The sequence below is a fragment of the Poromitra crassiceps genome (assembly GCF_964638095.1).
Source record: "Poromitra crassiceps genome assembly, chromosome: 16".
NCBI classification, from domain to species: Eukaryota; Metazoa; Chordata; class Actinopteri; order Beryciformes; family Melamphaidae; genus Poromitra; species Poromitra crassiceps.
In genome coordinates this window covers 11,876,212-11,890,751 of record NC_139645.1, presented here as the reverse complement: position 1 = coordinate 11,890,751, position 14,540 = coordinate 11,876,212, and the positions used below count along the sequence as shown (strand labels likewise).

The 14,540-nt window shown below is 46.5% G+C and overlaps 1 protein-coding gene across 1 annotated transcript in view; it reads left to right on the top strand.

The window, feature by feature from the left end:
- The window catches only part of crtc3 (CREB regulated transcription coactivator 3), a 59,223-nt gene that overhangs the window by 37,678 nt on the left and 7,005 nt on the right, over positions 1-14,540 (top strand). The window contains exons 9-14 of the mRNA XM_083652969.1: positions 1,855-1,904; positions 5,865-6,085; positions 9,760-10,031; positions 11,787-11,963; positions 12,325-12,408; positions 13,192-13,393. Of these exons, the coding sequence (XP_083509095.1) occupies positions 1,855-1,904; positions 5,865-6,085; positions 9,760-10,031; positions 11,787-11,963; positions 12,325-12,408; positions 13,192-13,393 (1,006 nt within the window). The remainder of the gene's footprint in view (positions 1-1,854; positions 1,905-5,864; positions 6,086-9,759; positions 10,032-11,786; positions 11,964-12,324; positions 12,409-13,191; positions 13,394-14,540) is intronic.

Genomic DNA, 14,540 nt, shown 5'->3' with positions numbered 1-14,540 from the left:
GCTTTAAAATTGGAGCCAACGACTTGTGGGTTGATGGATAGAAACGGTACGGTTTGTGGGAAGGCAGCGGGAGTAGCGCAAGCGCGTCGTTGATTTTGTTGTTTTCATAGGATTTGTTTGACGTAAGCAATGCGTTAAAAAAAACACCAGACTTATCCTTTAGGTAGACACGGAGAACATCATGTACAGTCACCCACAGAGAGATTCAACCCCTTGACTTTTTTGCACAATTTGATTTTCTGCAAAAGAAGCGGGATAATTGTTTGTCTTGGATTTCTGCAATACACTCTATAGATATTATTTCCATGTTGATAATCTGGATTTGAGATAATGCTCAAGAAAATTACGTTGGCATAAATTGTATTCTAAATTTCACTTCCTGGTTAGCTCTGTAGTCAAGCTTGATGATTCATCTGAATCCATGATGATAAATGAAGGGGAAATATGTGACAGGGACTGGTATTTTTGGCTAATTTTCAGTTTTGCAGAAAGTGCAGATTATAAATGTGAAAATAGTTGAAGAAGATATACTAATTTGAGTGTTCGTACTCCTAAAGCAACATTCTGAAGAGAAAACAAGCTTGGTTTGCCCCAACAATTAACTTTAAGTATTTAGTGATCCTAAAAGTGTTTGTTATGATTGATTTGTCATGATTTGTGCAATTTCACAGTTGCATACTTGTTACCAGACTGTCACTTATGATCCAGGTCGAAAATGGGCATAGTTATACTTTAAGATTGTAGTTCTTGGAACAATATTGTCCTACTACTATAGAGACAGTCCGCATGTCTGGGAACGCCCACAAAATGTTAAACGGCTGGCGCGCGAGTGGGGTAAAACCGTCCATATATCTCATGGGCTGACTCACCAAAAGACGGTGCTGCGGCTCTAAACTACATGTTTGGGGGTCTGCTCAGATGTGCGTTTACTGCGGTGGTAAAATCCCCGATCGTGTCTGCCTGGGCTGGGCTATCAGCAAAATTCTAACTTTGCTGAATGGATAGAACAGGGTTTTTACCCCACCCTGACCATGCCCCCAGCCAGGCTGAGCCAGCTAACCCAGCATCTATGACGAGACGTGGCCTCAACCTATACTACTATACTAGTATACTGTGCGAGCTTGAGGCAATGTAAGTCAACTAAATAAAGCATGGACGGTGAATACATTTTAACATTTTTGTTATTTGTATGTTATGGGTTAAAAAGTTAAACTCATCGAAGTTCCATTTCCTCTTTACTTTGAAGAAAATGAACATTCAGAATGATCAGAGTCAAATGTATCAAATCAGGGGGGGGGGGCATGGTGGCGCAGTGGTAAGCGCTGTCGCCTCACAGCTAGAAGGTCTTGGGTTCGATTCCCACCTGGGATGCTGTGAGCGCTGAAGGAGTGCGTGCCCGTCCGCATGTCCTTGAGTGCCCACCGCCCAGGTGGGGTCGTCAAAAGGGCCTTTCTGTGTGGAGTTTGCATGTTCTCCCTGTGCCCCCTGGGGGTTTCCTTCATATAGGAACCCCACACCAAAACATTAATATCCTGGTCACTGAAGTGGTGCCTCCTCTGGTCGTTAGGGGCGCCTGTTCGGAGGGAGGGGAACTCGTTGATCCTCCCACGTGCTATGTCCTACCGGTGAAGCTTCCCCTGTCGGGTGAAACGAAGCGGCTGGCTAACTGCCCATGTCTCGGAGGAAGCGTGGAGCCAGTTTCGGCTCTCCCCAGATCGGCAGAGGGTGGAGCAGCAACCAGGATAAATAAATTAAAAATAGCACTAATGGGGGAGAAAAAAATCGTGAAAAAAAAAAAAGTATCAACTCAGTGCATTTTGAAATCCTTTACTCAGTTTTACTTTTCCTTTCCAGGTCCAGTCCCTTGCGTCACGGCCTAAATCCTGTGAAGTGCCTGGAATCAAGTAAGTGTAAGGAGGGGAAAACAGGGTTACACGTTTCTTCTTCTTTGGAAATAGGTTTTGTTTTGTTGCTTTTGTGATACTCTGGTGAAGTAATCCTCGAGGGGTGTTGCACAAAGTGTTTTGTAGTGTCGTTCAAAATAGGAGTCGGTTTTTTCCCCAAACCGCTTGACACAGTGAGCACAATCAAATCCTAGAAGTTCTTCCGATCAATTCCCCCTGGCCTTCTTTTATTACGCTTTACTCACACTATTGTGTTCCCACTGGAAAATAACCTCTGATGTCATCTGCATTAACATGCGTGTAGGGGTGGCACAGTGGTACGCGCTGTCGCCTCACAGCAAGAAGGTCCTGGGTTCGATTCCCGCCTGGGACGCTGAGGGGTGTGTCCTCAGTGCCTGCCTACTGCCCAGGTGGCGTCGTCCAAAAGGGGCCTTTCTGTGCGGAGTTTGCATGATCTCCCTGTGCTCCCCTGGGGTTTCCTCCAGATAGGAATCCCCCACTAAAAAACATGCAAAAAAAAAAAAAAAACTTGCACGTAAGGGTGAACATACCTTGTCATTTCTACTAGCAGTGCATTAGCTATACTTTACAAGGGTGGTTTTCCAGTTTGTTTTGACCTTAGGTGGTTCAGATCAGATCACGTGAACTCAGTGAGGCCATTTACACGTGGCGTTAACATGCGTTTTCTACCATCAGATTGCAATCAGATTGTATTTCATCACTTCAGCCTGATTCCATTTACACCTTTAACATGCGTTTTCTGCAATCTGATTGCAATCTGATTGCAGAAATGGTTGTCCTCTCAATCCGCATAAAGTTGCTGTATCCAGATTGAGAGGACACATTGCATTTACACTTGTGTTCAATGTGTACACGATGCATCCCTGACCACCTCCGGAGGTGGTTTGGCCGATCAGATTGCGATCCTTCTTCAATGCGTTTTGGGGGTGTTTACACCTGTACTTTCAAGTGATGAAACACAATCTGATTGTAATCTGATCACAGAAAGCGCATGTTAGCGCCAGGTGTAAATGGCCTCAGTTTAGCCTCCAGCCCGCCCCCAGCGATTTCCAGAAATCACAAAGTGCACGGGCCAATCGGGGACTGCGTCGTAGTTGACAGCGTAACCGGCCAATCAAGTGCAGTTATTGCAGAAATAGACTCAATAACAACAAGAACAAGAGTATGCATCAGCTCAATGCTGATTGGCTGAAGGAGTTGTCTGTCAAGGCAAGTAGTCCCACCCGCTGAAATCGGTGTGAGCGGATTGGGAGTCCTGACTGATGCGTAGAGTGAAACAGGACGTGAGATCACGTGTTCAGGATGGGTTTTTGCCGAGCTAATTTTGACCCCCTTTTTGACTCCACATCATCTGAATACAGAGCGCTGTCTTCTGAAGCGCTTTTAACTGATCTCTGCAAAGATGGAGTATGGTGGAAATGAATCATAGATGAACCAAGTGATGAATAAGACATGTAAAACCAGTGTTCTCCGGTGTTCCCCCGAGGACGTGGAATCGTGTACGCCGTAGGAGCCAAGCTTCTTCAGCTTCTCTTCCAAGTGTCGAACCTTCTGACCGAGACACACACACACACATGCTGTTGTTTGTGTGTGGTGGCAAACATTTTGTACCGCATATTGTCAATGTTTGTGTTGTGTGTGTGTGTGTGTGTTTGTGTGTGTGGTCAGACAACAGTGAGTCATGGTTGCAGCGTACTGGCAGCAGTGAGTCATGGTTGCAGCGTACTGGCAGCAGTGAGTCATGGTTGCAGCGTACTGGCAGCAGTGGAAAGGAGAAGAATAGAGGACATGTGGAGGGGTGGAAAACATAATGAGCCGCAACAGGTGGAAGAGAGTCGAGGAAAGCTCTCGTCAGTTTGGAGATGGAAATGGGAGCACTTGAAATCATCCCGGCGTTGATTATGCCTTCGAAGGAGCCTGATTCGCTGCCAATCTCAGTCGAATAGTCGCAAAATGTGCTTATGAAACATGGATAATCAAGGATCATTCCATTCCTGACTATATTTTCAATTCAGTTTTTTTTTTTAGGACTAACCCCTTGAAATGTATCATCTCAAATATGTCGGTGCTGGATGTCAGATTTTACATAGGATTTCTTGGTTTCTCCCAATAGATCATGATATAGCTTATTTTGCTATAAGTGTCAGCCTATTGATACTGTAAAACAAAGTCCCAATTAACCAAACAAATCAAACAAACTCATGCCAATGGATTTTCTGATTGCCAGATTTAAAAGAAAAACAAAGAGAAAAAAGAATTGAATATTCATATTGAACAGCCAAATCTGATTAGACTGACAGAATTCTGAGTCAGATACAGCCCTGAGAGTACGGCTGGCTCGAATACCATTTTTTGGGCTCCGGTGCCAGGGCCGATTTTACACTTCATGGGCCCTGGGGCTATTCATCTCTGCAGGGCCCCCCCCCTCAAGCGGAAGGGAGTGTCGGCGGCGCCCAACAAATTTGAGTGTTTTTTTTTAACCTTTTTTTAGCCGTATTTAAAGGAATATCTAATTTTAAATCAACATTAGGATTATACTGTTGTGATGTCATTATTCAGTATCTTCTCCTTTTCTCACTAACTTTCATGTCACCACCTGCTCTCCTGTCAGCATTCTAACTTACAAACACAAACTGTAGGTTTAGCCATCATGTTCTTTCATAAACAGCCTGATTGGAAAGAAAACATTGCCACTGAGATGTCACAACAAGCACTTTTATTATTATTATTTAGTATTTATTATTGCTGTTATTATTACAGTGCACACACACATGGTTATTCAATTATTGCACAAATCAATCAAGCAGTATTCAAGTCTGTTCGTACCTGAAATGTCTTCTTCCTGACTTTTGCCGTGGCAAAGCGTTTGACTAGAGTGGTGAAGTCCAATGTTCTAACAATGTCACTTTCCAATGACATCCCAATTTGTTTGTTTGTTTGTTTTTTTGTTTTTTTTGGGCCCCTTGATGTCCCGGGCCTCCCGGGGCTTCAGCCCCGGGAGGCCCGTTGGTAAAATCGGCCCTGTCCGGTGCGCTGGTAATCCATCATCATCCATCCATCCTCCATCTTCAACCGCTTATCGGGGGTCGCGTCGTGGAGGTAGCAGTTCCAGAAGGGGACCCCAAACTTCCCTTTCCCTGGCCTTCGTGGTAATAAATCAACATGGAATATTTGGATATTGGTTGGCCGGGGGGGTATGAGGGGGGATCTGACGTGGCTTAGTGCTGCAGCACGTGTCTGTCCCCCAGGCCATGCCGCACACAGCAGTTATCCTATATTTAATGACTGAAAGATTCACGTATATTATACAGGCGATGTGTCTGTGTGCTGTAGGAGGACTTAGCTGCAGCCATGCTGATCCATCAGTAAAGATAGATTTCTGCCAGCTGGGTTATTTTGGAACGTCAACAACACTATATATAAAAGCGCATCCGAATTGCGATAACGAATCCACAAAAACTACATGTTCCTGTCTCTGCACACACCCAGTGCCTTCTCATTCCCATCACGTCCAATGTTGACATTTGGTCAGGACCCCTTGGCCCGCTATACCAACGCACCCGGTTACGTTCCCCCGCCGTTAAAAGCGAAAGTAAACGCGTATCGCTCCGTTGGTTAGGTCTAAGGCAACAAAGCCACTTTTCAACCCCGTCTTTTCCTCGATATTCACTACTGACCCACTACTATTCTATTCCCACAACAGACCAGGGTCCTAGTGCCAGTCTGCTTACATTTAGAAAAGAACAAATATATATCGGAATCCCAAAATAGAAAACCGAATACCTACCCGACGATCTAACAGCCGAGTCCATCCCTAGTGGATAGAAGTATTTCCATTCACTCAGAGGATTTCTGAGTGTCGAGTGCGTTTTTCTTGATGAGTCAAAGCAGGTTTTGTTCTTGAAGGCCGCCTCGGTAACCTCTCTCCCTTCCCTGCAGTATATTCCCGTCTCCGGAGCAGACGCCCGGCCTGTCCCACTACCAGGGCTCGCTGAATACAGGCGGCTCCCTGCCGGACCTCAGCAACCTGCACTTCCCCTCGCCGCTCTCCACCCCGCTGGACCCCGACGACAACGGGGGGTACCCCAACCTCAGCGGGGGCAGCAGCACGGGGAACCTGCCCGCCGCCATGCTGCACCTGGGCATCGGCAACTCACAGGGTGGGTGGAGCACAGGTTTGTTTGTGTATGTGTGTGTGTGAGCGGTTGAAGTATATATTTATTATATATATATGTATATATTTATTATTATATTGTGTCATTTGAAGGCAAATTACCATACACTTGCTTCTCCATCCTGTCCATTCAGCAGTCTCAATCACACAGGCCTGCATTTCCAGTGATGAGATGCCGCAGCACCTTAATACCGCCAGATGGGGGCGGTATTGTTTTCAAAAAATCAATACCGCCGCCACCCCCCCATCTGGCGGAGTCCAATGATCGCGCAATAGCGGGCCACGCTGCGGCTCTTCTCGTACAAATTCACGACATCACTTCTGGCTCCAAATAACCAAGATGGCGACGGTGAAAATGGCAACCCTCGAGGCTTCAAAGCGGGACTACAAAAACCAACGGGTGACGTCACGGTGGCCACGTCCATATATTTTACATGGTCTATGACGGTAATGGCACGTGTGGCCGGGATTATTTCCTGGAGGGTTCCGTTTCCTCCCGCGGGCGTCGTTGACAGTAAACAGAGCGTAACAGATTGCAACACACTGATATGAAAACACTGGACGCAGGCAAGCTGACCAAATGGAAATAAACAAAATTAAGGCTCCATGTTTATTGTGATGGATTATCTGCTCGTCGGGGCAATCTTCAAATCTGGAACTTGTTTTTCATACGGTGTGAAAAGTGAGCGACAACAAGTGCCGCCTTCTGAAGGGAGAAAAATACCTGATATCTCCAAATATGCTGACTGTCTGCTAGGGATGGGCGTTTTGAATAAATTGCCATAATCGAAATTCGGGGAAATTAACGATCAATTATCGATAATAATAATTATTTATTTTTATTTATTTTTTAAACGAAAATACTTATGGCAGAAAATACTAAAGACACCAAAAGACGGTGCTGCGGCTCTACACTACAGGATTGGGGATTCAAAAGCAGGTGCATAGACGTCGCGTCTATGACGAGACACCGCCTATTTAACTTAGTCTCATTAAACAAATAACAGTGAGTCACATATGAAGGCGCTGGTGACTCGTGTCCGCTCATAAACAACAACAACGTGACGTTAACTCCAGCGTCCAGCCTACTGATTCTTGTTTAGGAGGAAGATGAACTCAGGGCAGGGTGAGAGAGACGCCAACGCACGTTAACGTTAACCAGGCTCGGAGGATGTCCGCCGTTCCAAGTGGTGTATCGTTGCCGTTGTGGCCGCGTTGTACTCATACACGGCATCGCACTGATCAAAGTCCTATTTGAACTCGAAATCGGTCCGAAAAACAAACCTCCGTTTTGCTCTCTCCATTTCCGCTGCCTGCTGAGTGCTGGATCATGATTCACCTCGGCTGCCCCACCCTCATAGTTTTCTGTCTCCTAAAACTGGTGAGATTGCGCCCTCACCTGGTTGCACACATACATTTTGATTAAAAATATATATATTTAAAAAATCGCTAAGAATTCCACACGATCGAAGTGATTCCTTAACGATCAATTATCGATTTTCGATTATCTTAGCGTCTTGTGTGTTCCAAATAGGACCTTGTCAATATACAAGCTCAATATTCTTTTTTCTAGAATACTGGTTCAGTTCATAATAATGACTGAAAAGTCATAGAGTTTCTCTGGATTCTCTAGAGAGAATAGAGGCACCATTTCCAATGCAGTTCTGTTGGCATACCATACAGTATCTGGCCAAATATGGATGAAAGCTACTTTCTCCCAGTGTGTGGAGCTGCTTGTTGTTTCTCTCCCTGCCGGTCAACCAATACATCAGAGATAGTCTATTGAATGATCTCTCTGTCTCCAGCTTCCTCCCGTTACCAATACATCAGAGATAGTCTATTGAATGATCTCTCTGTCTCCAGCTTCCTCCCGTTGAACTCTCCTGCCTGATCTGATCACATCCTCTTCTGCTCCTTCTCACTCTTTCCTCCCTGTGTGTGTGTGTGTGTGTGTGTGTGTGTGTGTGTGTTGTGTGTGTGTGTGTGTGTGCGTGTGTGTGTGTGTGTGTGTGTGTGTGTGTGTGCGTGCGTGTATGTTGAACGTGGTTCAGCTTGGCCGAGCACCAAAGCGACGGAAGAACTTTGACCCCATTTTGGCTCGCTACAATCAGCCTTTTTCTTTTCCCTCGCTTTCCTCTCCGTTCTCTCACTTTCCTCTCCTCCTCCGCCACTCTCTCCATCTCTCTCCAATCACACAATCAGGTCTAGTGTGTTTGTGGGCGGGGCCTGGAGAGCACGCTGGAAAACGGACTACATACTAAGTAACGACATCATCACTTCCACACGCGTTTCTCTCCGTGGTTTCTAAGGACTCGTATCTGCTCCAGATTCACAGTTCTCTGTTGACTCTTCTTACTACTTGTAGGGCTGGCGATCGGTACTCGTATCGACTGAAATAAGCCAGTGCCGAGTAGTATATCGAAACTTCTCCAGTCAGACCGATACCTGCGTTCAATCCTCCTCCTACACAGATCTAGAAAAAAATTACTATTTGTATGGTTTTGCTTGCAGTCTTCACCGCAAGCCTCCTTCCTAATGTGACGTGTGACTGGCTCACTACCGCAGCTGCTACCACCCATTACAGTCCCATAAATATTTCAATCATTTGAACACTTTTGGGCGTGCAGTGGTAGATTCTCCGCCTACCAACGTGAGGGTCGCAGGTTCGAGCCCCCGTGTTACCTCCGGCTTGGTCGGGGGCGTCCATACCGTGCAGGCACAATTGGCCGTGTCTGCGGGTGGGAAGCCAGATCAACGCCCCCACAGATGATCCGTGGTAAAACCGATCTGCGCCCGCTGTGCTGGCTGTAGTGCAGTGTAGTGCTGCCTCCCAACTATGCGGCAGCACTACCCTTGGCGTCGTGCACCGCAAATCGAATTTGCCACCGTGCACTGAGGTCAAAGGTCACCGAGGTTAAAATTGTTTAAACTCTGACCTGGTTACCGCTGAACTTTCTCCTCTCTCCCCGCGCTGTGAGATAAGAGAAGATGGCTTATCATGTGGAGGCAGCTTTAGGGTATGTGTCCCGGTCACTGCACTAGTGTCTCCTCTGATCGGGGGCGCCTGTTCTGGGGGAGGGGAAGTGGGGGGGGGGGGGGGGGATAGCGTGATCCTCCCGTGCGCTGCGTCCTGCCGGTGAAAGTCCTCGCTGTCAGGTGAAAAGAAGCGGCTGGCGGCTGCACGTGTATCAGAGGAAGCATGTGCTAGTCTACAGCTCTCCCAAGATCGGCAGAGTAGAGGGGGTGGAGCAACGACCGGAACACCCCCTAGCAGGGAGTTGGCCAAGTACAGTTGGGGAGAACAGTGGGTTCTGGAAAATAATAATAAAAAATAAATAACAGTAATAGCAATAATAATTTGAACACTTTCAAAACTGTGGAGAAAAAAAAGGCTTGGATGGGGAGGAGTGGTGGCATTTTATGCTCCTGAATGCTTCCATTCACATAATGGGTATGGAATGAAGTAGAACAAAATATTATTGATCACTGAAGTACTCTAGATATCAATATCACTTTAAGGGTACTGGTATTGCTACTATATCGTCTTCTTCTTCTTTTGTACGATACCCAGCCAGCCCTCCTTGTTAGTTTTATTCTCAACTCATATTCACATGGTGATGTGGTCTGGTGATGCTTTTGGATCATCTTTCCTCCCTGCAGGTCTCTCCTCCTCCCTGAGCAACCCCTCCATCCAGGCGTCGCTCAACAACTCCCAGCTGCACGCGTCCCTCAGCAACCCCTCCATCCACTCGTCGCTGCGTCTGTCCTCGCTGTCCAACCCCCCTCCTCCGGGAGGCCTCGGCAGCTCCTCCCCCCGGCGGAGGCCCGCCCCCATCAGCCCTCTCACCCTGTCGCCCGGCGCCGACCAGCGCAGGGGTTTGGCCAAGCAGCTGTCGCCCACCATGTCCCCCTCGCTGTCCCCCATCACACAGGTAACACTGTTCACATCACACCCCCCTCCTCACCTCACAACCAGCAGCCAATCAAACGGCACACATACTGACAGGTGACATACCGCTGTACTCTGAAGCAAGGTTCGACTAAAACTGAGAAGAAAAGCAGTGTAGGTGTTAAAAAAAAAATCTTGTAAACTGAAATAATAAAACTAATAACAACAAGACTTTGCGGAAAACTTAACTTGAACTATCTTGTCTACTTTTAAAGCTGAATATAACTGCAAGCAACAGCAGCTCACATCATGACAAGAAATACATTGTCTACCCTAACACTTCCTTATTGTCACAACATATTATTATTAATGATATATTCTACTGTATTTTCTTCAAATCTCAACATAGCAACATGGGGCAATGTGTATGTTTACAACCAACCTGTTGCATTGTAATTGGAATGATTTATTTGTCATGCATTTTCTGTCTTTTAAACTTGTTGTTTTGAAAGTTAAAAAGATTATAGCTCAATGTGACCATTTTTGTACCAATCGTTTGACTTTTCGTAAACAAAGTGAAATCCGATGAATGTACATATTTCATTGAGGCGGAAATGTTCAGCATGCCCACATGTGTCTGTGCCAAGTCCCATCTCTATCTAACAGGGTAGGACATTAGCGGGGGCTCGGGGGGCAAAATGCCCCTAAAAAATCTAGAATTGCCCTTGTAACCGGGGTGACGGGGGCTTTTAAATGCCCCCGCAAAATAAAGAGTTTAATACTTTCTGTATTTTAACATTATTCTGTATTTGCAAAGCGTGACTTGAAAATGGCCAACTAGGCATCCGTACAACCCCCGCCCCTCCTCCTCCTATAGCGTTATTTACCTGAGTGACAGGCAGCACAAGCTAGCTGGCCAGCTAGTTCACTCATGTTTTTGCCAAGTACATTAATAACATGCCGGACAATCAACAGTGTTGTTGAGAGAGGAAATGGGGATCTTTAACTGTGATTGTTTATGAACTTTTAGAAATAAAATATGTTTGGGACATAGATCGTTACATAGGTTCCTACAAAGTATTTCCCAACATTTGATCAAATAGCCCTGGTGGAAATTATCCAAAATGCCCCTGAAATATATTTTACAGGGGTAAAAATAGCCCTTGTTTAAAAAGGTTTATTTCCTACCCTGCTATCTACGCTCAGGGGTTCTCAAAGTGGGGTCTGGGGACCCCCAGGGGTCCTTAGGATGTTCCAGGGGGTCCCCAGCAAAAAAGGGGAATCATTTATTTTCACTATAATACCATCCATAAGTAACGCAATGACAGAATGCTGCGGTGGAGATAAGACCACGGAGGAAAACGCAGTTTACCCACCTCTTTTGAAATGAGGCAGATAGTTTACTCACCTATTCTCAGATCACCTGTATCCATCGATGAGGGGAAGCAAGGTGGGTAAACTACTCACCTTGGATAGTTTACCCACCTCTAGAGCCTCCATTTACCACTACACCCCTGGATAAGACTTCGAATTTCATGGCTTATTATAGCACCCCCTATGGACCGATCAGTAACATTCTTTGTGTCCAAGTATTGGTCAGTAGGACTGTTTGCCAAATTACCAGAAAAGTTCCAATCTATGTATGAGTTTTTCGACTGAATGTAGAAGAAGAATAAGAGGTCACACCTCTGCGTAGATGCTGTAAGCGTAGATCCCCGGTCTAGCTTCCAGTTTGGAAACAAACAACTGCCTGGGTTCAACCTGTAGAACTCCGTCCGGCTGTCTCTTTCCTATCTAGGGAGTTGCGTTGGATACCAGCAACATGCCAATGGAGCCCCCCCCGCCCTATCCGCTCTACCAGCAGTCCCAGCATGCAGTGGGCCAGGGGCAGCAACAACGGCAACAGCAACACCAACAGCAGCAGCAGCCCATTTCTCCACTTCACAATATGTCCCTGGACTTCACCTCGAGCCCGGTAAGTCCCGCCCCCAGCGTGTTCGTTCATATCACGACATGACAGCTGTCCATCAATCTTCATTCCCAGGAGACAATTCTGAGCAGGCAAGATGGCCGCCTGGTGCCTACGTGGGCGGACTTTTCTAGCCCATAAATGTTACAGTAATATATTTGGCCAATAAGTATGTAGCATACAAAACAAAACGAATGGTAATGTCTTCATTTAATCTATGCAAAGCACATGTAACTGGCTCGTTAAACTCGCGTTCAAGGAGTATCGCACTCTCGCCTCGGCTTGCAAACGGTAGTACACTTTTCCTCTCAAACTTGCCAACCTGGTGTCTTCTGACGTTCTGACTTGTCTTCCTTTGTTGTGACAGCACAACAACATGGCGGCCTTCTTCAGCGACCCCTTCATGGAGCAACAGTTCTCCCACCGTCAAGCCAAGACCTTCCCCTATCAGGTACTGCCCTGACCCAGCAACCTGCTCCTGGACACACACACACACACACACACACACACACACACATGCCCACACACACATGCCCCCCCCTTCCCCACACACACACACACAGACATGCCCCCCCCCCCCCCACACACACACACACACACACACACAGACCTACAGCTCACACACACGCCCCCCCCCCCCACTCCTGTCATGTTGTGAAGTAAGACATCACATCGAATAGGGTGAACACGACAACGCAGGTAGCGTCCTCTAGAGAGAGAGTGGCGTCAGCGGAGGACCAAAATGCGTGACTCATTAGCCAATGAACAGCCAGGAATGGGTCTCGCGCTACTTTTGAATGCTAAAATAAAGCTGATAATGTACAATTTGATTTTTTTTTTTAAGTACAAAGTACATCACAAACTGTCCATTTTGCTGCAACTCGACAGTGCTGCTTAATCCAGGACCTTACTTCCTGGAACTTGAGAGTAAAAAAACTGGTCCATCGGAGTGAATGGAGATGTCACGACTCTTCTATCTACACGGCTCTGGGGTGAACACGACAACGCAGGCCGTTAATCTCTTGTTTCCTGTGCTTACCGCTCTCTCTCTCTGTGTCTCTCTGTCTCTCTCTCTCTCTGTGTCTCTCTGTCTCTCTCTCTCTCTGTGTCTCTCTGTCTCTCTCTCTCTCTGTGTCTCTCTGTCTCTCTCTCTCTCTCTGTGTCTCTCTCTCTCTCTCTGTGTCTCTCTCTCTCTCTCCCTCTGTGTCTCTCTCTCACACCATCTGCCTGCAAGTTGGACCAATTCAGCCTGTTGGAGAACGTGATGAGCTCGGCAGCGGGCGGCTCGTGTTTCGACCCCTCCTCGCTCTACTACTCTCAGGCGGCCCTGGCCGGGCTCGGGGGCAGCCATGGCGCCCTCCAGGACCCGCTGCAGATGCGCTCCAACATGCTGTACTCCAACTGCAGCGGAGGGGTTCCCAACATCATCCTCACCGGTGGGCCTCTCACTCTTCTTCCACTCATTTAGTCAGCAGAGGGCAATAGAAGGCCAAAGTGGAACGTCACACTTCCTGCTTCAGCACTGTACCAGAGATTTTCATCCGCCGTTTATTTTCCCATACACATTTCGTAAAATGCTTGTAAAAAGAGTTTTGCTTGTTTCAAACCAAACGGTTCAGATATATTTAGAAACAGGAGAGATCGCATCACATTTCACTCAGACCAAAACATAAAAAGAAATGCGGATTTAAAGAAAATATTTTTTCTATTTTTTATGCCTCCGCCGGCGATAGCCAGGCCGGAGGCATTATTATTTATTTATTTAAAGTTTTGGTCAGAGTGAAATGTTCTATGGTCTCTCCCGATTCTAAATATAGCCGAACCGTTTGGTTTGACCAAGTAAAACTCTATTTTTATAAGCATTTTACAAAATGTCTATGGGAAAATAAATTGCGGAAGAAAATCTCTGGTACAGTGCTGAAGCAGGAAGTGACGTTCACTTTGCCTCTCTATTGCATGCTTGTGTTTTTTTGGCTGGGGTGTTTAGGGCCAGTAGGTTTGTCTCTTCAATGTTTTAATTATTTTTGACTCTCGTAAGAGGCAGAAATGAATGAGGGCGTGGGGGCACACACACTTTGAAAGTTCATTAGATCCTTGTCAAATTAAAATTAGAGGGCAAAAAAAATGCCCCCAATAATTACTGTAGGAGTGCCCCGTTATTGCGTTTTACGCCGTCTCACACATTTGACTTGGTGAGTTGTCGTGAGTGAGAGTGCTGTCAGCCGTGGGCCAGCGTAGGTGATTCGTGGAAGTCTATTCACCTTGTGTTCCAACACAGCCGGTTACGTCCTATTGTGTTGTTTACACTTCCTGTGACAGTACAGTACTAGTGACCAGGTAAAACAGACAGGAAGTCATAACACAAGTGGGCGGGGCTACATAAGGTGAATAAGCAGGGGATTCTTTCCGCTGCGTTCTGGGCGAGACAAATTGAGCCGTTTTTAATCGGAGCAACAAAACTGAAGCAGTAGACCCAACGCCACACAAACAACTGCATCAGAACAGAACATAAAAGAGCCAATATGATGCAAAGCTGAACAGTTGAGGGCTGGAACCTGGACTGGTTGAGGACGAAGAGGGAAA